General features: G+C 43.2%; 1 protein-coding gene across 2 annotated transcripts in view; it reads left to right on the top strand.

The window, feature by feature from the left end:
* CDC73 (cell division cycle 73) overlaps positions 1-26,641 on the top strand; it is a 196,414-nt gene that overhangs the window by 54,072 nt on the left and 115,701 nt on the right. For both annotated transcript variants that reach the window (XM_072998097.2, XM_072998098.2), the window contains exons 8-9: positions 3,283-3,381; positions 3,540-3,618. In XM_072998097.2, coding sequence (XP_072854198.1) covers positions 3,283-3,381; positions 3,540-3,618 — 178 coding nt within the window. The remainder of the gene's footprint in view (positions 1-3,282; positions 3,382-3,539; positions 3,619-26,641) is intronic.

Raw genomic sequence — 26,641 nt, 5'->3', positions numbered from 1 at the left:
ATATCATATTCATTAGGAGCTTATGAATATTGTGTAGAAGTTTTACATAAGGAGTTCTCTTTCATTGTCTTTGCCGTTTATTCCATCTTCTGCAGATGATTTTATGGACCTAAATTGAATAAAGCTCTCAGGGTTGTTGTTTTTATGATGTGGTGTGTAAAGTGTATTAAATAAGTACAAAGCGCATTGAAATGATCCTGTGTGTATATAGACACAGTGGTACCTCGACGTACAAACATCTCCACTTGTGAACGATTCGAGTTACGAATGGTTCCGTTTGCAAAGTTGCTTCAACTTGCGAATGGAGCCATGACTTACGAACCAAAAAAAGAAAAAAAAAACTTTCCTGCGCTTTTTTTGACCTAGGTTCACGTTAGGTCAAAAGAAGAAAAAATAAAAAAGAATTCACCCCCTAGTGGTAGATACGGATTAACCGGCTTTGCATTAGTTCCTATGAGAACTAATGCTTCGACTTAAGAACAGCGCCTCGACTTAAGAATGAAAAACAGCAGGTACGGATTAAATGGTTTTCAGTGCATTCCTATGGAAAAGTTTGCCTCGACTTACGAACTTTTCGATGTACGAACACTGTTCCAATACGGATCCAGTTCGTAAGTCGAGGTACCATTGTGCTAGACTTGGGCTATTTGTATCCTTGGGGATATAAATAAGAATATCGGCACCACAGGTGCTGCGGAGATCCATAACCCTATATCTGCTAGGTGTAGCAGTAACCTCTCTATTTATAGGCATATGCTGGATGAAATAGGGAAAGTTGTGTTGTATTTGTTTTCTGAATTTTTGAATTAGAATTAAATCTGCCTCACCTGAACACTTCTGATTGGCAGGGTTATTTTGTTGGTAATGGCAGTTTCCTGAATACCCTCAGGTGACAACACTGTGTTGACTAATAATTGTGACTCCAGTATGTCCATTTGTGGGCATTCACCTATTTATACAGTTTTGAAATAAACAAATTTCAGTTACCATATTTTTCTGCTTATAAGACACACCCACACTTTTCTAGCCCCCCAAATTAAGAAAACATAGCTTTGAGTATTCAGTCTCAGGGCTCAGAATGCTTGGACATTACAAGTCCCTGTTGCATCTGAGCCTGCAGGCTCCACCTCCAATGAGCAGTGTTCCAATTGGTTTGTTCAGCATTAGCTGATGTCAGTTCCATAAGGCTTGTGATTGGAGGAAGCTAAGTCTCCTGACGGTACGAAGCTAAGCCTTGTGATTGAAGGAACCCTGTTTACCGAGGCAAGGTATGGGCAGTTTTGTTCTCTCTGTGTTGTCAGCTTACTTCCATGTTAAAGATGCCCCTCAATTTTTTGTATAATGATTTTAGGAAAAAGTAACATCTTATACACAGAAAAATATGATAAGTTGTTTCGAATGGCCAAATAACTTACCGGCTACTATAGTATTATTGAGTGACATTCATAGAAAGTCATTGGACTGATCATTGTATATGTATGCCCATGTGTATGTGTGCACATAGGTGGGTCGCTGATTGAACTTTGTACATGTGTTTTCATCTATGTATGTTAGCTGCCAAAAAAGATGCCATTAACTGTTACTTTTTTGTGGGCGATGAGGAGCAAGAGGATTATGATGGAGTGTGCATTATGTTAGAAGCACAGCATATAATTTCAACAAATTATTTAATATCCAATTTACTACTTTTGGCTTCTGAATGTACAATAAAAATAACTAATATACAAATTGTAGTGTGCAAATGGATACCCAGTAAGTTGTAGTGGATAGACTGGAGGACTAGGACTCTGGAGACCAGGATTCCAATCCCCGCTTAGCCATTAAAACTCAGTGGGAATGTGGAATTCATTAAGCCAATCATCATCATCATAATTAGGGTTAGTTTTACTTGTATGCCACATTTCTCCCAACAAAGGAACCCAAGGCGGCTCGCAGCATTAAAATTCACACAATTAAAACACAATAACTTAAATATTTAAAGATAAATTAAACAATATATGATTTATTTGCCTCGTGGCGCAGTGGTTAAATCACTATACTGCAGCTAAAACTGTGCTCACGACCTGGGGTTCAAATCCCAGGTAGCCAGCTCAAGGTTGACTCAGCCTTCTATCCTTCTGAGGTCAGTAAAATGAGTACCCAGCTCGCTGGGGGGGCAATGTGTAGCCTGCATAATTAACTTGTAAACCGCCCAGAGAGTGCTTGAAGCGCTATGGGGCGGTATATAAGCAGCACGCTTTTGCTTTTAAAATAAAATTAAAAGATTAAAACATGAAAACATGGCAAAGATTAAAATTATCTGTTAAAATGGGGTTCAGGGATTCAGTTGTAATTGTTAAAAGCCTGCCTAGAGAGATGGGTCTTTAGTTTGTTTGTTTGTTTGTTTGTTTGTTTGTTTGTTTGGAAGGATAAGAGGGAAGGGGCCATCCTAATCTCCTGAGGGAGAGCATTCCATAGCCTAGGAACTGCCACAAAGAAGGCCCTCTCCCGTGTCCCCATCAGCTGTGCTTGTGCTGGCAATGAGACCAAGAGGAGGGCCTCCTCTGCTGATCTTAATCACTGAGAAGGTACATATTGGGAGATATGGTCCCCTTCGGTTAAACCACTCTTTAAATACCTCACTTATCTTGAAAGCCCTATTAGGGTCGCTAAAAGTTGAGTTCAACTTGATAGCATATAACAAACTATTGTGCAAATAGTGAGATGGGGTAGGTAAAAAATGTTATAGGCATTTTAAAGATGCATATCAGTCTCAAAAAGGCAACCTCTGATGCTTGTTTTAATTATGTCTACTACGTTCTATTACATAGTTTCCAGAATCCTGTTTGTGTTCATTTAAGATTTATGTAAGGTGCCATGGCTAATTGTGGCTAATGATGAGATGACAGAGAACAACTGGGTTGTAAAGTCAGGCACAGGTGTGGAAGCAAGATGCATCCAGCTACCTTATCAAGTACCATATTTTTCTGTATATAAGACTATACTTTTTTCTAAAATCTTTAGACCAAAAATTGAGGTCTTTGATCCCAAAGTGCAGCACTTTGATCCCTTTCCCCCTGCACTTGCTAAACCCCACTTAGATTTCTTAATTTTGGATTAGAAAAATGGAGAGTGTCTTATACATGGGAGTGTCTTATACACGGAAAAATACAGTAGCTACAGTTAGCTATAGGAAGTAACCAGGTTATACATGAGTGTAAATAAAGCTATACATGAATGTAAATAAAGCAGAATACAATGTTAATAAAGCAACACTAAAAGTAATTATTTCCTGTTTTCCAGAACTTTGCCAAGAACATTTTTGCAATTCTTCAGTCAGTGAAAGCTAGAGAAGAGGGGCGTGCACCTGAACAACGACCAGCACCTAATACTGCGCTAGTGGTAAGACTAGTTCTACAATACAAGTTAAACCCTTTTTAATTGAAAGAAAAAAGACGTGTATAAATTACTTTACTAGTTAAATTAAGCTGCTATCCAAAAATCTAGATGTAAACATTTTATTAAAAAATGCCACAAGTCTTTTCCTTTTTTCTTTCCAGGATCCCACTTCAAGGAACAAGCAGCCTATTCCAGCTGCATACAACAGATACGATCAAGAAAGGTTTAGAGTTACAGAAGGTGAGTATAGATACATTAGCTGTTGTCTTGTTTTAAATCATACTGGCTAGAAATAAGTCATTGTTGTTGTTTAGTCGTTAAGTCGTGTCCAACTCTTTGTGACCCCATGGACCAGAGTCTTCCATTGCCTCCCGGAGTTTGGTCAAATTCATGTTGGTAGCTTCGATGACACTGTCCAACCATCTGGTCCTGTCGTCGCCTTCTCTTCTTGCCTTCACATTTTCTCAACATCAGGGTCTTTTCCAGGGAGTCTTCTCTTCTCATGAGATGGGCAAAGTATTGGAGCCTCATCTTCGGGATCTGTCCTTCCAGTGAGCACTCAGGGTTGATTTCCTTCAGAATGGATAGCTTTGATCTCCTTGCAGTGCAGGGGACTCTCAAGAGTCTCATCCAGCACCACAATTCAAAAGCTTCATTTCTTCGGCGGTCAGCCTTTATGGTCCAGCTCTCAGTTTCATACATCACTACTGGAAAAACCATAGCTTTGACTATGCGGGCTTTTGTCAGCAAGGTGATGTCTCTGCTTTTTAAGATGCTGTCTATCTAGGTTTGTCATTGCTCCCAAGAAGCAGGCGTCTTTCAATTTTGTGGCTGCTGTCACCATCTGCAGTGATCATGGAGCCCAATAAAGTAAAATCTGTTACTACCTCCATATCTTCCCCTTCTATTTGCCAGGAGGTGATGGGACCAGTGGCCATGATCTTAGTTTTTTTGATGTTGAGCTTCAGACCATTTTTGGCACTCTCCTCTTTCACCCTCATTGAGAGGTTCTTTAATTTCTCCTCACTTTCTGCCATCAGAGTGGTATCATCTGCATATCTGAAGTTACTGATATTTCTTACGGCAATCTTAATTCCGGTTTGGGATTCCTCCAGCCCAGCCTTTCACATGATGTATTCTGCATACAAGTTAAATAAGCAGGGAGACAGTATAAAACCTTGTCGTACTCCTTTCCCAATTTTGAAACAATCATTCCCATTTCTTTAAGGACTTGCCATTGTTTGCTGTGGTCCACACAGTCAACGGCTTTTGCATAGTCAATGAAGCAGAAGTAGATGTTTTTCTGGAATTCTCTGGCTTTCTCCATAATCCAGTGCATGTTAGTAATTTGGTCTCTAGTTCCTCTGCCCCTTCAAAATCCAGCTTGTACTTCTGGGAATTCTCAGTCCACCTACTGCTGAAGCCTACCTTGGAGGATTTTGAGCATAACCTTGCTAGCGTGCGAAATGAGTGCAATTGTACGGTAGTTGGAGCATTCTTTGGCACTGCCCTTCTTTGGGATTGGGATGTAGACTGATTTTTCCAATCCTCTGGCCACTGTTGAGTTTTGCAAACTTGCTGGCATATTGAGTGTAGCACCTTAACAGCACCATCTTTTAAGATTTTAAATAGTTCGACTCGAATGCCATCACCTCCACTGGCCTTGTTGTTAGCCATGCTTTGTAAGGCCCACTTGATGTCACTCTCCAGGATGTCTGGCTCAAGGTCAGCAACGACATTATCTGGGTTGTATAGGGCATCCAGATCTTTGTTGTATAATTCTTGATATCTTCTGCTTCTGTTAGGTCCCTCCAATTTTTGTCCTTTATCTTGTCCATCTTTGCATGAAAGGTTCCTTTAACATCTACAATTTTCTGGAACAGATCTCTGGTTTTTCCCTTTCTATTATTTACCTCTATTTATTTGCACTGTTCATTTAAGAAGGCCCTCTTGTCTCTCCTTGCTATACTTTGGAAGTCTGCATTCAATTTTTGTAGCTTTCCCTATCTTCCTTGCATTTTGTTTCCCTTCTGTGCTATTTGTAAGGCCTCACTGGACAGTCACTTTGCTTTCTTGCATTTTCTTTTCTTTGGGATGGTTTTTATTGCTGCCTTCTGTACAATGTTACGAGCTTCCATCCATAGTTCTTCAGACTCTCTGTCCACCAATTCTAGTTTCTTAAATCTGTTCATTACTTCCATTGTGTATTCATAACGGATTTGGTTTAGATTATATACTTTCTTCAATTTAAGCTTGAGTTCTTCATCATGACCTCTGTGAATGCACACATATGGGTATTGTCCACGCCCGCGCCGACGATCTCGGAAGATTCTAGAGCTAAAAGTAACAATTTTATTGTATGATCTCCCATGAGGCAATGCTCCTCCCCTTCGCCTCCCCTCTCAGTTCCTTTTTTCCGCCGTGCTGGAAGGTTCTGCGGAAGAAAGAGAGCAATTATTAGGCCTTTGTGCTACTATATACTTGATGATTACGAATTACACACTTTAATCTGCAATCAACAGCTTCTTATTTTGATCTCCCATGAGTTGATTTTTCTCTTCGATCGCCATTTTTACCTCAAGCCACCTTCCCCTTCCCCTTGGACTCCCATCCATTTTTTTCCCTGCCCTTTATGGCCTCTTCAGCCCTTTTCAAGTACTATCGGCTGCAATAGCAAAATTCCATCTTCAGGCGGCCACGACAAGTGCTTATTTTGCTTGGGCGAGAAACATCATGCGCAGTCATGCGCAGCTTGTAAAAGTTTTACCAAGCTGTTGCTAAAACACAGACTCCAGAGATTGAGGTCTCATCTTTGGGAAGCCACCATGAATCCCAGTGCTGCGGCTCCTGCTAAGATCCCCCACTCAGCAACAGACCTACCAGAACAAGTCTCAGCTACCACTCCGGGGCATTCTACTCCTTCGCTCCATTCCAAAATGGGCTCTGATACTTCGAGGGCATTGGAGGGGGCAGCCATTGAGGTGGTGCTGGGTAAGGGAAGGAATGGCGGTGGGGTAGAACATGCCTGCGTAGGAGAAGAGAGGTTAGATACCTTACATCTATCCCCTCTTCTAGTCCTGCCCCCAACCAGATGGTATCAGGTGACCATGTCAGCAAACCCTCGAGCCACACGGTGCTGTTGATGAACGCCAGGTCAGTACAAAAGAAGACTGCCCTCATCCATGATATAATTCTGGATGAGGGTGCTGACCTGGCGTGCATTACTGAGACCTGGGTGGGAGAGGAAGGTGGTGTCCCCCTCTTCCAGCTGTGTCCACCTGGGTACTCGGTCCAGCACCAGTGTCGCTCAGAGGGTTGGGGAGGGGGAGTTGCTATAGTCTATCGGAGTTCTATCTCCTTGACCAGGCTTCCTATCCCTTTGAGAGGAGGTCTTGAGGGGCTGTATTGTGTGTTGGGCCTGCGAGACAGATTAGGGATGCTGTTGGTGTACCGCCCACCCTGCTGCGTACCAAAAGTCTCCCTACCTGAGCTGACGGAGGTAGTCTCAGACCTGGTGTTGAGGACTCCCAGGCTGTTGGTGCTGGGGGACCTCAACATCCATGCTGAGACTGAGGTGGCTCAGGACTTCATGGCCGCCATGACAACCATGGGGCTGTCTCAATGTGTCATCGGCCCGATACATGAGAAGGGCCACACCTTGGACCTGGTTTTCTCAACGGGACTGGAAGTTGGTGGTTTGGATGTGAAGGGGCTAGTCGTGATCCCATTGTCATGGCCAGACCACTTCCTGGTCAAGTTTAGTCTATTAGCTTCTTCTTCCCTCTGCAAGGGTGGGGGATCTATTAAGATGATCCGCCCCCGGAGACTAATGAATCCGGATGGTTTTCTGAATGCTCTGGGGGATTATCCATCCGATATGGTCGGCGCTTCTGTCGAAGCTCAGGTCACCCTATGGTATAGGGAGATGACCCGGGCGGTTGACACGATTGCGCCTAAGCACCCTCTCCCTGCTCGCCGAGCCCAGACAGCTCCTTGGTATACTTCTGAACTGCGGGCGATGAAGCGAGAGGGGAGACGGCTGGAGCGCAGGTGGAGGAAGCCCCGCTGGGAGTCCGATCGAACACGACTTAGAGCCCATTATCGGGCCTATTTCGTGGCAATACAGCTGGCGAAACGGCAATATTTCTCCAGCCGTATTGCTTCCTCAGAATGTCGTCCAGCAGAGCTGTTTCGGGTGGTCTGGGATCTTCTTCAACCGGGAAATCTGGTGGAAGTCCCAGATTGCTCATCAGCTCGCTGTGATGAGTTTGCTATTCATTTTGAGGAAAAATTGCTCAGATTCACAGTGGGCTGGACTCCACTGTTACTGTAAAATTGGAAGATGTGTCCAGTGTGCTGTGCTTAGGTCAAACTTTAATGGATGAGTTTCAATTGTTGAGACACGAGGATGTGGACAGGGTGCTTGTATCTGTCCGTTCTACCACCACTCCGCTCAACCCTTGCCCATCTTGGCTAATTGGAAGATCTGCCAGGGGGGGTTGCACTTGGGTCCAGGAGGCCGTGAACGCCTCTTTGAGAGAGGGAGTGGTCCCTACTGCCTTGAAAGAGGCAGTAATTCGACCACTCCTTAAAAAGCCTAACCTGAACCCAAGGCTGGTGGTCAACTACAGACCAGTGGCGAACCTCCCTTATTTGGGCAAAGTGTTGGAGCGGGTTGTAGCCGTGCAACTCCAGGCGCTGCTGGATGAAACGGATTTTCTGGATCCATTTCAATCAGGTTTCAGGCCAGGTTTTGGTACAGAGACTGCCTTGGTCGCCCTGTACGATGACCTTTGCCGGGAGAGAGACAGGGGGAGTGTGACCCTGTTGATACTCCTGGACCTCTCAGCGGCTTTCGACACCATCGACCATGGTGTCCTTCTGGATAGGCTGGCTGGGTTGGGAGTTGGGGGCACTGTTTTATGGTGGTTCTGCTCCTTCCTAGCTGACCGTGTTTTAGAGGGTGGTGCTGGGAGACAGTTGCTCTGCCCCATGGCATTTATGTCATGGGGTTCCTCAGGGCTCGATACTGTCCCCCATGCTGTTTAACATCTACATGAAACCGCTGGGAGAGGTCATCAGGAGGTTTGGGCTGAGGAGTCAGCAATATGCTGACGACACTCAGCTCTACCTCTCGTTTTCCAGCAATGCAGGTGAGGCGGTTTCTGTGCTGAACTCGTGTCTGGACCTGATAATGGACTGGATGAGGGTTAATAAATTGAAACTCAATCCAGACAAGACGGAAGTGCTGTTACAAGTGGGTGGTTCGCCGGACAGGTTGGAGGGCCATTTCCCTGCCCTGAATGGGGTTACACTCCCCCTAAGGGACAGGGTCCGCAGCCTGGGGGTGCTCCTGGACCCCAGTCTAACTTTGGAAGCCCAGGTGGACTCAGTGGCCAGGGGTGCCTTCCTTCAGCTGCGGAAATTATACCAGCTACGGCCCTACCTGGACGAGCGGAGTCTCATGACAGTTACACACACAGGTAACATCTCGTATAGATTATTGCAATGCGCTCTATGTGGGGCTGCCTTTGAAGACAGTCTGGTGACTGCAACTGGTCCAGAATCGAGCTGCGCGGCTGGTGAGTGGTGGGGCCGCTAGAGAGCACATCAAGCCGATTCTGTTTAATTTACATTGGTTACCAGTTGCTGCCCGGGCCCAATTCAAAGTGCTTGTTTTGACATATAAAGCCCTAAACGGCTTGGGCCCTGGATACTTGAAGGACCACCTCCTTCCATATGAGCCTACCTGGCCGTTAAGATCTAGCCAGGGGGCCCTTTTGAAAGAGCCATCCCTCAAGGAGGTAAGAGGGATGGCTTGTAGACAAAGGGCCTTCTCGGCAGCTGCCCCCAGACTATGGAACGCCCTCCTGACTGAAATTCGTCTGGCGCTGACACTGATGATATTTCGGTGCCAGGTCAAGCTCCAGGCCTTACTGGTAGCTTCTCTTGCTCCACTGGCCATGTTGGGACTGAGCCTCCATTCAGTCCGACCACTGCCCATTCGAGCCCGAATTTAAGGCGGGCTTTTGACACCAAGCCGTCTGAACCCAAAAACTCATCCTCGATCTCCAAAGAAACATAAGGAGAAGAGGAAGCATGTGGAACCACCACCGTCAATGCCTCAATTTGGTCAATGTTACCAGTTCCCATTTTTTCCTACTTATCAACAGCTCGCCTTCCAGCAGCTCGGCATGGACAATCTTTTTCCCTTTGAAAATCAATTCCAGATGGAAGCTTACCAGGGCTTTTCACAAGCGATGCCAGCGAAAAGATTCCGTCACAAATCTCCTCAACAGTACCCGCAGGTTCCACCACCTACAGTGACATCCAGACCTACTGAACTAATCTTGACATCGACATCCCTTTCCACGTGAAAAAAAAGACACTCACACCCTTTGACTGCCCTGCCATCTAAGCAGTCTAAGCATTCTTCGAAGGATCATCATGTTACACCAACTACGACTTTGAGAACTGCTCCTTTTAAGGGGTCTCAGACAATTTCTCACTCCGATTATGATTCATCGCCTACTTCACCACCTTCAGATCATTACACCAAAGAGGAGTTGTCATCAGAGTCTCCTCCAAATATCCCTACACCTGATTCCGACCCTATTGATCCGAGGCCATCTTCTCCATCAAAGGACTTCACTTCCTACTCCAATCTGGTTTCTCGTATGGCCACTGCACTCAAACTTAAAGTTGAGGAACGTCCTTCTGAGACGGATATCATTTTCGACAATATCCACACTGAAAAGTCACAGCCTCTCAGCCTGGCATACATCCCGGCCATGAAATGAATCATCAAAGAAGCATGAGGCACACCTCCTACGGACTTGAAAATGTCCAGACACACGGACATCATGTACAGAACCTATGATCCCGACATGGAATTTCTAGCAAAACATCCAATTCCCAATTGGATCATAGTCGAATTCAACTTACTAAAGTCCAGGGGTGAGCCGTCCACTTCATCAACTAATAAAGAAAGAAGAAAACTCTGTGTCATAGCTCGTAGAATCTATTCATTGCAGTCCTTCTTACTGAGACCTGCTAACTACCAGGCAGCAATGGACTCCTACCAACGGCATCTCTGGGCAAAAATCCTGCCCCTTCTTGAGTCTACCCTTGAATCTATCAAGACAGACCTTATGAACGCCCATTCTGAAGTGACCTCCATAGCAAGACAACAGAAAATAGCTGCCAGAAATGCTGCCGAAGCCGCCTCTAAATCTTTGGCATCTTCCATAGCAATCCACAGACCCACGTGGCTCAGATCCACATCCCTCACGGACAATGCGAAGCATAGAATCGAGAAGCTACCATTTGATGGCATTGGTCTCTTCCATCAAAAAACAGACAAGACAATGGAAACCGTTCACAAGATGCGCAAAACAGCCAAGACTTATATGAACCAATCTTCCTTTTGTCCCTACAAACCAAATTACAGATCGTCTCAATATTTCCAACAACCATTCCAACCTTTCCAGAGATACCAGACATATCGTCCCTTTGGTCAACAGCAAGCTGACAGACCCTCTCGGCCCAGGGACCATCGACCTCGACCGCCGGTGCTCGGAACCAGCAGCAGCAACGACAGCCTATGGCAAGGGTGCAAAGGAAGGATAAGGACTAGCGACAATATTGATACCCCTATCCAGGCAAATCTAAATTCAATTCAACCTTTTTCCCCATGACTGTGACCTTTTCTCCCATTCTGGGAACATATCACAAATGATAAGTGGGTCCTTAATATTATTTCTTTTGGTTACCGGATTGAGTTCCAGTCCCTACCTCCCTTGGGCAACCTTGAATTTACTCCTTACTCTGACACTTTTCAAGAGGCTGTTTCCTCTCTACTAGACAAACAAGCCATTACGTTAGTTCCATCTAGTGATGCCCTTTATGGCTTCTATTCCAAATATTTCATGGTGCCGAAGAAAAACAGAGGTCTCCGTCCAATCTTCGGTCTCAGACACCTCAATGCCTACATTCGACCCCGAAAATTTTGAATGCTCATACTTGACACCGTTATCCCCCTTCTTTCACAGGGAGACTGGTTCATCCTGATCGACCTCAAGGATGTGTACTTTCATATATCCATCCATCTCACCACAAGTATCTCCGTTTCCACTTCAACAATTCAGCTTACCAATTCTGTTCCCTTCCATTCGGACTCTCTACGACCCCATGGACTTTTATAAAGTGCATGGCTCCGGTTGCTGCCTTTCTTCATCTTCAGGGTATCCACATTTACCCTTACATCAACGATTGGCTCATTGTGGCACACCTTCATCTCAACGCCATGCACACAACCTTGCTCACGCTACAAAACCTTGGTCCTCAGGTCAACCATGCCAAATCCCACCTGGAATCATCCCAGACGGCTGCATTCATCGGAGCTCGCCTCGATTCTATATAAGTTCATTCCGCAGGAAAGAATTGCAAAACTAAAGCATGCCATAGTGTTGTTTCAACCCCAAGCATTGGTCACGGCTCAACATGCCCAACATCTGTTCCGATTCATGTCCTTGACAACTTCGGTCATCCTACATGCAAGATTCAAACTCAGACCTCTTCAAGCATGGTTGCTCGCACAATTCAACCCACAGACAGACAACCAGTCCAAACAACTTTGAGTAACACCAGAACTCTCATACCAACTCACCTGGTGGAGCATGCTCATTGTTGGTCTCCCATTCCGTCTTCTTCAGCCCACTGTGCAAGTCACGACCGATGCCAGTCTTTTGGGATGGGGTGCTCATTGCCTGCAGTACAAGATTCATGGTCTCTGGACGAGATCAGAATCGAGACTACAAATAAACCATCTAGAACTCATAGCAGTTATAAAGGCCTTCCACACTTTTCTACCAATCATCCAAGGCCATGCAGTCCAACTAGCAACAGACAACACCACTGCCCTTTTCTACATCAACAAACAGGGGGGCACCCACTCTTCCTCCCTCTTGCACCTAGCAATAGACCTCTGGGAATGGTGCTACCAGCACCATATTTTCCTGATGGTGGTACACATCTCCACAGAGGAGAACTACCTGGCGGACAATCTAAGCCACCTAACATCGAGATTGCACGAGTGGTCCCTCAAGACAGTGATCTTCCATCTCCTTTGTCTGGGAACACCAGACATTGATGTCTTTGCCTTGAGATCAAACGCAAAATGCAAGACTTATTGCACTCGAGCTGGAACCGATGCCAACTCCATTGGGGATACTTTTATGGTCAACTGGTCAAGAGGACCAGTTCGCTTACCTCCGGTCGATGTCGACGGATACGTTCCGACTCTCTCTGCTCCCCGATCTCCTAACGATAAACAACGGGATGGTTTGGAGGGTGAGCCCGACATTCAGTCAGTCATAGATTGGGCTCGAAAGCCATCTACAACAGTGGTCCCCAACCTTGGCAAGACTCCTGTATGAGAACAAATTGAAGTCTTTTCTCAAATACACGAAAGACAATGACTTTATTGCAATACCAGTTTCTATTAAAACCTTGCTCACCTACCTTCTCCATCTCTTCATTTTGGGCTTGTTTATCTCAACCCTCAGAGTTTATATCGCAGCAATAGTCGCACACCAACCTGATGACTCACCCTCTGCAAGAATTTTTTCTCATCCAGCTTTGAAAAAGTTTCTCAAAGGACTTAATAATACCCGTTCCCCACCTCGACGTATTACTCCTCAATGGTCATTACAGATTGTCCTTAATGCCCTGATGCATCCAGCCTTCGAACCCATGGCCACATCTGACCTTAAGTTACTTACCTTGAAAACAGCATTTCTGGTGGCTATCACTTCAGCCAAGAGAGCCAGTGAGCTCTCTGTCCTCCGGTCGGACCCTCCCTTCCTTCAATTTCATCCTGAAAAAGTGACTCTTCATTTTGTTGTGCCTTTTCTTCCAAAGATTGTGACTGATTTCTACAAAAACCAACCAATCATTTTGCCCTCCTTTTTCAAATCTCTATCATCTTTAGAACTTATGTTCCACAAAATTGACGTTAGACATTCCCTGGCATTCAGTTTGAATAGAACCAAGGACTTCAGGATCTCAAACAGATTATTTGTTTCCATGGTCCCAACAAGGGAAGCCCAGCATCTTCACAATCTAGCTCTAGATGGATAGTGCAAGCTATATCCTTTGCTTACCAATTGTCAGGAAAACCTCCACCTGACCAACTCAAGGGACATTCCACCAGAGCACTTTCCACGTCAATTGCCTTCCAACGTGATACAGACATTCCAGATATCTGTCGTGCTGCAGCCTGGTCCACACCGTCAACCTTTGTCAAGCACTACCGGCTAGATGTCAGAGCATACACTGATGCTGATTTTGGCAGAGCTGTCTTAGCATCCTTCTTACCGTGACGTCCCACCTGCCGGTAAGTGAAGCTTGCTAGTCACCCATATGTGTGCATTCACAGAGGCCATGATGAAGAAAAAAGGTTACTTACCTATAACCATAGTTCTTCGAGTGGTCCTCTGTGAAGTCACACTACCCACCCATCCCCCCCTCTGTCCACCACGGCAATTTATTAATTTAACAATTCCATAACTTTGCCCAGCGGACATATCCTAGGAACTGAGAGGGGAGGCAAAGGGGAGGAGCATTGCCTCATGGGAGATCATGACATAAAATTGTTACTTTTAGCTCTAGAATCTTCTGAGATCGTCGACGCAGGTGCGGACAATACCCATATGTGTGCATTCACAGAGGACCACTCGAAGAACTATGGTTACAGGTAAGTAACCTTCTTTTTTGCTATATGAAGCTGATGATCAGAGCCACAATCAGCTCCAGGTCTTGATTTTTCTGACTGTATAGAGCTTCTCCATCTTTGGCGGAAGAGAACATAATCAATCTGATTTTGGTATTGGCCATCTGGTAATGTCCATGTATAGAGTCGCATTTTGCGTTGTTGGAAAAAAGTGTTTGTGAGGACCAGCTTGTTATCTTGACAAAACTCTATTAGCCTTTGCCCTGTTTCATTTTGAATTCCATGACCAAACTTACCTGTTGTTCCTTTTATCACCTGACTCCCTACTTTAACATTCTAGTCCCCTATAATGAGAGGAATATCTTTCTTTGGTGTCAGTTCTAGAAGGTGTTGTAAGTCTTCATAGACTTTGTCTATTTCAGCCTCTTCAGCATCGGTGGTTGATGCATAAACTTGCATTACTGTGATGTTGATAGGTCTGCCTTGGATTCATATTGAAATCATTCTATCATTTTTGAGATTGTATCACAGTACAGCTTTTCTCACTCTTTTGTTGACTATGAGGGTTACTCCATTTCTTCTTCGGGATTCTTGCCCACAATAGTAGATATGATAATTGTCTGAATTGAATTCACCCTTTCGTATCCATTTTAGTTCAGTGATGCCCAGGATGTCAATGTTTATTCTTGCCCTCTCCTGTTTGATCACATCCAGCCTACCAAGGTTCATAGATCTTACATTCCGGGTTCCTATGCAGTATTTTTCTTTGCAGCATCAGACTTTCCTTTCACTTCCAAGCACATCTGCAGCTGAGCGTCCTTTTGGCTTTGGCCCAACCACTTCATTAGCACTGGAGCCACTTGTCCTTGTCCTTCCCTCTTCCTCAGTAGCATGTTGGACGCCTTCCGACCTGAGCGGCTCATCTTCCAGTGTCATATCTTTTAGCCTTTTGTTTCTGTCCATAGAATTTTCTTGGCAAAGATACTGGAGTGGCTTGCCAATTCCTACTCCAGGTGGATTGCGTTTAGTCAGAACTCTCCACTATGACCTGTCCATCTTGGGTGTCCCTGCATGGCATAGCCCATAGTTTCTCTGAATTACTCAAGGCCCTTCACCATGACAAGGCACAATCCGTGAAGGAGAGAAATAAGTCATACATGGCCATTAAATGAAGATAAATTTATAGCTCTGCAGAGTAGGCAATAGGGATCAAGGACTTAATCCAGAAAATTATAAACTGTAATTATAAATTAATTAAAGGAAAACAATATGAAATAAGAAATAGGTGATGATTGAAAAGCAAATGGTATCTCAGCTGTTTTGCCCATATTGCAAGTCTGTTCCACTTCATCAATCTTTTATAAAAATTATAGCTGACTTGCACCAAATGCTTTTATACAAAATGCTTAAATTTCAATATTCTGGTTCTTAATATGTGCATCTGCATACTTGGCCTTTGCTGAGGGCACTTACCTACTAGTCGATTGTGTTAGTACTTAATCAATTTTGTATCAACTAACTTGAAAAAATGCATTAATTATTTTTGCTCCTCCTTTCCTTTAAAAGAAAAGCCTGGTTTCCTCATAAATAATATCCCCAGAGTATCTTTATTAACTAATATGTTAGTGGAAATAGTTGTTTCTCTTTTTGAAATGGTAAGAATAAAAAAAAATCTCAGTCATGTGTACTGTCATCTTTCCTTTTCTATATTTATACGAGATAAGAGCACAGCTTTCTATTCTTATCTTGAGACCATTGTTTGGGAAGTGTGATGCCCTTGGTAAAACTCAAAAAGTCAAAAAGTTTATTACTCAAGAATAGTCTCCCTAAAAAGTATAGAAGGAAAAAAACTAGTTGCTCTCAAAATAGACCTGTTTATAAAATACTTAAAATTTAATCTTGATGCCTACTGTTGTGATAAAATATGTGTTAGTTTCCTCCCTTGCTGTTTCAACATTTTATCATAGAACATTAGCTTTTCTTAATTTGTTCTATAGCAAAGTGGTGCTTTAAATAGAAGAGGAGGATATAAATATAAGTGCGTAGGAGGGAACTCCAGTCCAGCTGAGGTTTTGTAAACATGGAATTAGATTGTCAGCATTTATTCCAGAAAGATTTGCTTGCCTCACAGGTGGTTCAATTCTTGCTGAAATGAACTTTTCAGATTATAGCATGTATCAATATTTTGTTTTGAACTGCAGCATGGGGGGGGGGGGAGAGGAAAAGTACAGTCTAGCAACATCTTTCTTTTATTATTATCAGCACTTTCCACAGAGTAATACAGTATTTACAGTTTTCATTAGTCATGCCATAGAAAGCCTGTAATCACTGTTCATTCAGTATTAGGGTCGGATCCTTGTAAATTCAATAGAAAAGGATTTTAACCCTGTTAAAAGCCTATGAGAATTTTTATATCAATAATTATGCATTTTGAGCCCTTTTTCTTTGAAGTATTCCCCAACCTTGGTAAAAATATTATATTTGTCTCATCTGCTTAATGGTTTATGATAAAAAGTTATGTGTGTTAATATAAAACAAGAATATGCAGTTTCCAAAGACCCGAGGGTACAAATACTTGACCTTGGGAGTGCAAAGCCCAACCTGTCCAAAACTATATTTACTTTTAAAAGGCTTTTTAACTGAAAAAGTCTCATTGTGCCCACATGATTAAATATACACATATTTTATTTAACATTTTGGTGGTGGGAGGTATGTTTGCTGATACAAAGGATTTTCTGACCTCTTTTTAAAGTAAACATTTTGAAGGGTGGAGGTAAGAATGCATTTGAGCCTTTGGGGGCTACACTTTGCCCACCCCGATGTAGAAAGTATCACCACTTGTATCATCAATCAACAGTCCTAATTTTATACAGTGGACCATCGACCTACAGAATTAATCCATATTGGAATGGTGTCCGTAGGTCGAAAAGTCCGTAGGTCGAAAATGCATCTCCCATAGGAATGTATTGAAAACCCTGTGATCCATAACCTGCCCAAGAAACCCCCCCCCACAAAATTAAAATAAAATGTAAAAAATTAAACCTTACCTTTCCGAAGCCTTCCAGGTATCCGCCATCGCCGCTGCCGGAGGCCTCTGAGGGCTTTGTGCCTCTCGGAGGTTCCCCGCCGCCGCCATCGCCAGTGGGGGGAACCCCCGGAGGCCTTCCCCGCCACCGTCTGAGGCATCTCAGAGGGCAGCGGCAGGGGAAGTCCAGGAGTCTGAGCATGACCGGAATCCCCCGGCGCGACTCAGCTCCCAGCGGCAGCAGGGGACCTCCAGATGCCTTTCAGGGCTTCTCCGCCATGGGAGGCACTATCGGCGATGACGGGGGACCTCTGAGATGCCTCCCATGGCGGCGGAGAAGCCCTGGAAAGCATCCAGAGGCAGGTCCGCAGCCTACAGAATGGAAGGGGGGAGGCAGGGAAAACACCAAATTTGAATTTGGCACTTTCCCCTCCTCCCTCTTCTGATCCTTAGGTCGATTCTCTGGCCGCAAGTTGAAGTGAAACTTGGCGGCCGGAGAATTATGGAGGTCGAAAAGTACGTAAGTGGCACAGTACGTAAGTCGAGACTCCACTGTAGTCTTTGTACAGTGCTACAGTTTTCTAAAATTAGTTAAAGATAAAGGTTCCCCTTGACAATTTGTCCAGTCGTGTCCAACTTTAGGTAGCAGTGCTCATCTCCGTTTCCAACCCATAGAGTTAGCATTTGTCTGCAGACAATCCTCCATGGTCACGTGGCCAGTGCGACTAGACATGGAACACCATTTATCTTCCCACCAAGGTGGTACCTATTTATCTACTCGCATTTTTGCATTTTTCATGTTTTCGAACCCCACTAGGTTGGCGGGAGCTGGGACAAGCGATGGGGGCTCAGTCCATCACGTGGATTCGATCTTACAAATTAAAAATGTGAAAAATGTTGACTGTAATGTATGCCACATAAGGCCAATGATATCATCAGCTGCAGTGATTTTCTGGAAATAAAACATTTCCAATCCCCCCGTCCTCTGAAGGTCCTGAGGCTCCATCATTGGAAAGTGATTGGCTGTGGGACGGGAGGGAGTCTTTAATTACTGAAAAGCACTACCACCTATAAAGTTATCCTAATGGCAGTGCTTTTCAATTATTAAAGATGTTCCTAGTCCTACAGCCCCCCCCCCAGTGGTTTCCCAACTATGAAAGGGATTCCATGGGAGTCTTGAGACCTTTGAGGGGTGGGGAATCAGAAATGCTTTATTTCAGAAAAATTACCATGACTAATGGCATTGTGTAAACATGGAATTAACCATATACAATATAATTTATGGAACAGAATTTCAGCCAACATTTAAATAAACAGTGAACTTGGTTAATGTTTACTCCCTTCTTAACTTTAGACATACTGTTGGTTGACATGGAAGGAACCATTGTGAACAACCATGAGTGTTATGTGCTAAAACACAGAAGGAACATCAATCATTGTGAGCAAATATGTGTGCTAGAGCAGGGGTCCCCAATCCCCGGTCCATGGCCTGGACTGGGCTGCGGAAACAGATCTCCCATCCACACCCTGCATGCACCCCCTTGCACAGCCCCTTTGTGCCTACGGGTGCATCCCACCCCTTCCCGCATGTGTGCGAGTGCACCTCCTTGCATGAGCACTCCTTCGTGCATGCATGCAAGCATCCTCACCCCTTTGCGTATGCGCTTGAGTGCGGGGAGGGGCACCTTTCCCACGCATGGGACCTGTCCTTCCCCTACCAGTTTGTGGTGTCAAAAAGGCTAGAGAGAACAGCAAAAGAGGTTTGTTTTTGCTGAGCATTTTTTTTAATGTTTTGAAGAGAAGCCATTTTCCTTGTAAGTGACCTCATTTTTAAAAGAAGCATACAAGTTTTAGTCTCTTCATTCGTTTAGTCGTGTCCGACTCTTCGTGACCCCATGGACCAGAGTACGCCAGGCCCTCCTATCTTCCACTGCTTCCCGTAGTTGTGTCAATTTCATGTTGGTTGCTTCGCAGACACTGTCCAGCCATCTCATCCTCTGTTGTCCCCTTCTCCTCTTGCCACCACACTTTCCTAACATCAAGGTCTTTTCCAAGCAGTCTTCTCTTCTCATCAGATGGCCAAAGTACTGGAGCCTCAGCTTCAGGATCTGTCCTTCCAATGAGCACTCAGGGTTGATTTCCTTTAGAATGGATAGGTTTGTTCTCCTCTCAAGAGCCTCCTCCAGCACCACAATTCAAAAGCATCAATTCTTCCACGGTCTGCTTTCTTTATGGTCCAGCTTTCACGACCATACATCATGACAGGAAAAACCATAGCTTTGACTATTCGAACTTTTGTTGGCAAGTTGATGTCTCTGCTTTTTAAGATGCTGTCAAGATTTGTCATCGCTTTCCTCCCAAGAAGAAGGCGTCTTTTAATTTCGTGGCTGCTGTCTACATCTGCAGTGATCATGGAGCCCAAGAAAGTAAAATCTGTCACTGCCTCCATATCCTCCCCTTCAATGTCCCAGGAGGTGATGGGACCAGTGGCCATGATCTTAGTTTTTTTTGATGTTGAGTTTCAGGCTGTTTTTTGCACTCTCCTCTTTCACCCTCAGTACAAGGTTCTTTAATTCCTCCTCACTTTCTGCCATCAGAGTGGTATCATCTGCATATCGGAGGTTGTTGATCTTTCTTCCGGCAATCTTAATTCCGGTTTGGGATTCCTCCAGTCCAGCCGTCCACATGATGTATTCTGCATATAAGTTGAATAAGCTGGGGGACAATATACAGCCTTGTCGTACTCCTTTCCCAATTTCCCAATTTTAGTCTCTTAGTAATGCTTAATATGAGAAGATGGTTCCAGTGTAACAAATTTGTTTTGAACCACTTTAGGACTTCTTTAAAAAGTGATATAGATGTGTTCTAAAACAGAATAAACCTGTTGTTCTACCCACTTTGTGAACAATTTGATCTTGCTGCCTCATATAGCAATTCCACATCTTCAGAAGGTACAGAACTGAGCCAAAGGTGCATGTTGCTCCAGGATAATGGGAGAAGCACAATATCCTCCCAGTAATGCTTGTGTACAGTTCTTGTTCAGGAAGCCACAGATCATTTTGTATTTGTGGTTGATGTCTGTCTGTGGTACTGCTTTACCCATGTCTTGTTCTGAAACGGCAATCCACATACAGTGGTGCCTCGCTTAATGATTTTAATTGGTTCCCATTGAAATGCATTGAAAACCGGATAATCCGTTCCAATAGGAACGAGTTGCCGTCCTTAAGCGAAAATTGCCATAGGAAACCTCGCTAAGCGAAACGCAGTTCCCCAATTGAAATGCATTGAAACCTATTCAGTGCATCTCAATGGGGGGGAAATTCAACAACAAATTAAAAAAGAGTCAGAACACAGTCAAATTTGATTAACAAAGGGTTTATTAAATGCACTTTATGATTTCAAACATTTTAAACAGTAAACTTTAACTTTATAACATTTAAAAAACAGCAAACATGAGGCTGTTTAAACCATCATTAAGCGAAACAGGGGACCCAAAAATTTAATCGCTATGCGAAGCGTGGTCCCAACATCGCTAAGTGAAAATCGCCCATAGGGACCATCGTTAAACGGAGCCCAAAGACGTTCTGAAAAAGTCATCACTAAGTGAATTCATTGTTAAACGAAGCACTCGTTAAGCGAGGCACCACTGTAATGCCATGCCATCAGACTATTGTGTATTTCTGAGGCTTTCTATTAGGTGGTGCTATTTTGTTTCCCCGTAGATGCAAGAAAATAGTAGCGATTGGATTGCACAGTATATTTTCCCCACAGCTGGTAATAGTTTTGTTAAGGAATATTCACAGCTTTTCTAAGCAATTTGATGTCCTCAAAGATTATGAGAACCAAGTTGCAGTTTCATATCTTCTGCATGAAAAGCCCTGTGAATTTAACAGAACATGGTAATAAACAGTGGCAGATCTTTAAGCAGAATGCACCAGCCTTTGACAGAATTCAAGTCTTTTTGTGTTGTTGGTTTTTTGAAAGTATTACTGTCTGATCATTGTAACTCTTACTTTCTGACACACCAAACATTGAAGTAGAAAATGGGATTAAAATCCAAAATCAGTAAGAACTTAAGTGTCATCACTAGATATCTCCTGTCCTTAGTCTTTTTTTCAGGGGAAGGAGGAGTTTTCAAAATTTTCTCAGTATTACCCAGCTCTTGTAGCTTTGCTTCATTTTAAAGCAGGCTTGTCCAACCTGCGGCCCAGGTCAGCTCGTAATGTGGCCCAGTGCAATTTTTTAATTTTTAAAGAAATTCCAAAGTTCCCAGTTACACTGCCGGTACTTGTGGACAGAATGTGGCCGGGGCATGTCATGTCACAACAGTAGAGGGGAGAGAGGGAAGGAAAGAAGGAGGGGGAGGGGAGGGGACGGGGGGCTGCGTGACTGCATTGCGCCGTCCCCGTCAATAGGTGGAGCCCCTCCCGGCCCCATAAAGCCGCCGGAGTCGAACCTGGCAGCCTCTGAGATCACAGCTGCCGGTAAGCGCGTTTGGAGCAGGGCTGCGGAGGACAGTTAGGGCTGCCCCCCCATGCGGCCCAAACCAAATGTATGTGCAGCCCAAACCAAATTTTCATCTTCTAATATGGCCCAGGGAAGGTGAAAGGTTGGACACCCCTGTTTTAAAGCTTTTTAAAAGCTATGATTCTCTGATTTCACACAACCTACTTCTGATGGTTAATTTTTTTAAGCTGCTTTAAAATTTGTTTTCATGTTGAAACCTAATTTTCGTATCCATTTATATTTTTATTGAATTATTCATTTTATGATTGAAGTTGCGTGATGAAACCAAGATACTAAATATTTTAATGAATGCAAAGACAGAAAAAGTGGAAATGGAATAAGAAATTCCACATTTTTCTGTCAGAAATTGAATATCAACCTCATGTCACCTGGATGGGTGTTCACAGGCAGTGTCCAAATTCCTATTGCTAAAGGTATGCCTGCATAAGGATGATGGCACTACTGACAGAGGGAGATTGTCAGGAATTAATGAGCTACTTCTGTCCCATGGTTTGTTCAACTTGTGTGTAATCAGTTTTACTGCATACAAGCTGCAGGAGCCTTGAGACAGTATCTCCCCCACTAGATCACATTATCACCCTTACACAAGTATAATTTATAGAACAGGATTTTGGACATTGGGGGAATAGAGCACTGTATTTTTAAATTTACTGCACATAATCATATAAAGTAACACTGTGATGTGTGGCTGTATGGGAAAGGGAAGGAGAGATAATGCACTGTAAGATCCTGTGTGTCTACATGAATTTGGATGTGTGTGCCTCCATACACATACATATGCATATGTATAATGTGATCATTGTCTGTCAGCAGTTTTCAATTCATTGCAAGATCTTCGTCAGCATGATCAAAACACTTCTGTGTCAGGTGTGAAAAATGCAGAGCTTTTTTTTTACTTACTCCAACAGGTTTCAGTAATGTAGAACTTTATGTTTCTGTCTAGAAGAAAATAGAAAGTGTTCTCATAATGCAAGAGAAAGCAAATGGCTGCAATCAGTGCATCATCAGGGTGGGGTTACACTTGCTTTTTATTCCTAGTGACCTTGCCTAAAGCTATTTTTGTAGGTTTATTCTGAATTGTATTTTCTTAGTTACATTGGTGTCTAATAGAAAGTTGTGAATTTGCTTGTATCTAGAGATAATTTATATAACACTTCAATGTACAGGATGATTTTGCCATATTTCTCTCAGAGGGCTGATGCTTCTGTGATAGCATAATTGAAAATTTCCTGTTAAAAAACTGTCTATCAAATACATTCATTTGTAAAGCGTTAAGTCATCTAGATGTCCAGAAGTACCATGTTAGTCCCTGTGTCAGTGCTGTTGCTACAGTCATGATAATTAGGGTTCTGTTTCTGTTGTCTGAGAGAAAAAATACAGTGGTGCCTCACTTGATGATTACCTCATTAGATGAGGAAATTGCTTGACAATTAGTTTTTTGCGATTGCTATTGTGATCGCTAAACAATGGTTCAATGGGGTTTTCCGTTTTATGACGATCGGTTCCCTGTTTCGGGAACCGATTTTTCGCTTAATGACGATCAAAAACAGCTGATTGTCGGGTTTCAGAATGGCCGCCCGCTGTGCAAAATGGCTCCCCGCTGTGCTTTAGGACGGATTCCTCGCGTTACAGGCACCGGAAAATGGCCGCCCTATGGAGGATCTTCACTGGATGCTGAGGTATTTCACCCATTGGAACGCATTGAACCAGTTTTCAATGCATTTCAATGGGCTTTTTCATTTCGCTTGACAGCAATTTGAACGAAGCGAATTATCCTCGTCAAGCAAGGCACCACTGTATTTATTTATTTATTTACAGTGGTGCCTTGCTAGACAGTTACCCTGCATGACAGTTTTTTCACTAGACATTGACTTTTTGCGATCGCTGTAGTGATTCGCAAAACAGTGGTTCCTATGGGAGAATTTCGCTGGACGATGTTTCGTCCCTGCTTCGCAAACCGATTTTCACTAGATGACGATTTTGACAGCTTCCTCCGCGCTCACAAAATAGGTGTTTTCGGGACCTAAGCTTCGCAAGACAGGGATTTAAAAAGCTGATTGACGGTTCGCAAAGCGGCTTTCCTATGGCCGATCTTCGCTAGACAACGACGATTCTTCCCCATTGGAATGCATTAAACAGATTTCAATGCATTCCAGTTGGGAAATGCTTTTCGCTAGACAATGATTTCGCTAAACAGCGATTTCAGTGGAACGGATTATCATCGTCTAGCGAGGCACCACTGTATTTGTAATTAAAGTTATTTTCAAGAGAAGAGAAGGCACGGAGTAGATTTGTATCCAGGTTAATACAGTGGTGCCTCACTTAGTGATGTTAATCCATTCTGGAAAAAACATCGCTAAGTGATTTAATTGCTAAGCAATTTTAAAAAGCCCATAGGAACATATTAAAATGCGTTAAATATGTTCCTATGGGCTAAAAACATACCTTAAAGCTAAATTCCTCCACAGCGGCAGCCATTTTGGGTGCCTCAACAGCAAGGCAAAACAGCGGTGGCCATTTTGTTTTTGCAGCGGCCATTTTGGAACCGCCGATCAGCTGTTTAAAAAAGTTTGCTTTGCCGTGATCGCTCCCCCACGATCATCGCAAAGTGCATTTTAGCCATAGAGGACATCGTTAAGCGATCGCTCCAGCGATGGCCAAAAGTCCATCGCAAAGCAATTTCATCGCTCAACGGAGCGATCGCTAAGCAAGGCACCACTGTAGTGAGAGGTCACAGTAGTTCTGGCACTTCAAGAAAATTTTGTTTCCTTTCTGCCTTGAATATGAGTTAAAATCTTGAGGTCCCTCGTTCACAGATGATTTATTAAATATATTTCCTTGAAGCACAGATCAAAGGCAAAAATTCTCTTGGAGAGAATCACTGTATGCTCATTTGGAACAGTGATGTTTCACAACACTTAGCCCTAACATTCTGCCAGAAGATTCTTGTTTGGCTGTCATGTGGATCTCACCTTTTTTCTCAAGGTAGTCCAAAACTTAATTTCTTTTTGGTTGAAGGAAAGTGTGTCTAAAATTTCTGTTGCAATTCTGTCTTCCTGAGGTTGCCCTTGAAAAGCTGCTCAGAAACTTAGAGAAATCACGGGACTATAATGGGTTTTCTTTCTTACATTGAGATGTGATAACACCTTTTGAAACCATCGTTGCTGCCCACAGTCCTGCAGCCTTAATGAAACTGGAAAGTTGTGTTTACAGTAAAATTCTTCATGGATATCACCATTTAGAACCATCCACTTATTGCTTCTGAATAAAGGCAGTGTTTCTGCATCGGTACTGGCCTCTTTGATGCCATGGGAAGCTTCTCATCTTTCCTGTTGTGCATCTGTTGAGCTACCCTGTTGCTGGTATCTTCCCAACAATCAAGGATTTATTCATTTTTCACAGAGATTCATTCTCTAAGAAGTTTGAGAATGTCATTGTCCCCTTTTGGGTGTGCACCTTAATGTGGTGAGGAAGTATGAGTGTTTCAGATTGTGAGCAATGCCATCAGGAGAGTAGACTCAATTACTAGTGTGAACTCGTGAAAAGGCCACCCAGTGTGGAATGGTCAAAGTGGAGACACCAGACTAAGGATTAACTTACACCAGCAGAAAAGAATGGACAGCTCCAGTGTGATGGGGGGCTGGAGAAACTCGTGGAGGGCCACTACTGGGCAGCATCTTTCATAGGCAACAGCAGTGGCACTCAAGATAACTTTTACTAGTATTGCATAGAAGTCTGCAGTGTTAAAGCACTGATGAATATTTCTTGCTTTGAAAACCCCATGATGAGACAGTCCAAAATGAAACAAGAAATAGTGCTGAAAGATGAGCATCCCAGATTGGAAGACAGTCAGTTATTGGAGAAGAGGAAAGGACAAGTAAGAATAGTGCTGTCATTAATAGTTTAACTGGATTAAAGCTGAAAGGACATCTAATGGCTGACATGTAAAAAGGTGAGAAAAAAAGTCAGATGCTGCAAATATGAACTCAGGTAAACTGGAAACCTTAAAGAAATTAAATGTTTAAACATTGCAGTATTTGGTATGACCAAAGTGGACTGTAATAGAACATTTTCAGTCACGTGCAAGGTGTTTTATTCTAGAAATGACAAACTCAAAAGAAATGGAGTGGCTTTGAAACTGAGAAAAGATGTAGCACAAGCAGTTTGAAGCTGTAATGTAATGTCTGACTCAATCTCAATCAGACATTTTGGAAAGTCTTTCCATATAATCATCATTCATGTCTGTGCTCCAACCAGTGCTGAAGAAGATGAAAATCAAAGAATTTGTGCAAGTATCCAAGAGAATGCAAAAGTAGGGATTAAAGTAAATGTTGTTGAAAAAAATTGCCCTAGGAGCCAGAAACCAAGCAGGAAAACAACTCATATAATTATTTGAAGCAAACATTCTGTTTATTGCTAACAAGTGCTTCAGGCAGCCCAATAGTCTACTATAAATGTGTTCTGAATGGCCAAAGTGGAACACAGGTAGATTACATAATTGGAAATACTCTGTCTGCCAAAACAAGATGGAAAGCCAATTGTGGTACTGAGCATGAATTGTTAATATCAAAGATTGGAGGAAGCTGAAAAGGAGCAGTAGGAGAATCGTGGTGCCTAAATATAATGTAATTAACACTTTTTATAAAGTCCTCATAAGGAACTTATTTGCATTACTAAACTCAATTGACTGAACTAAAAGAACTGTGGATTGAAACCAAAGATTTTATCAGGGAAGAATGCAAAAATGCTATAACTGTTGTGAAAAGAAAAGCCTAGATGGATGATGGAAGAAACACTTGAAATTGTTGAGGAGTGAGAAGTGCACAATAAAAAACTTTTTCTTCAACTCTGAATATGATGCAACTTCTGTTTTCTAGAATTTCAGAAAGCTGGTTCAAGTAGAGTATACAATATCTCCATTGGTATTTCATACGTTCACAGATCTATTGGTTAACAATAAGGAGCATAATACATCCAAT

This window comes from Pogona vitticeps, chromosome 4 (genome assembly GCF_051106095.1).
Source record: "Pogona vitticeps strain Pit_001003342236 chromosome 4, PviZW2.1, whole genome shotgun sequence".
NCBI lineage: Eukaryota > Metazoa > Chordata > Lepidosauria > Squamata > Agamidae > Pogona > Pogona vitticeps.
Note: the sequence above shows the minus strand (reverse complement) of the source record. Positions and strands in the feature narration are given on the sequence as shown.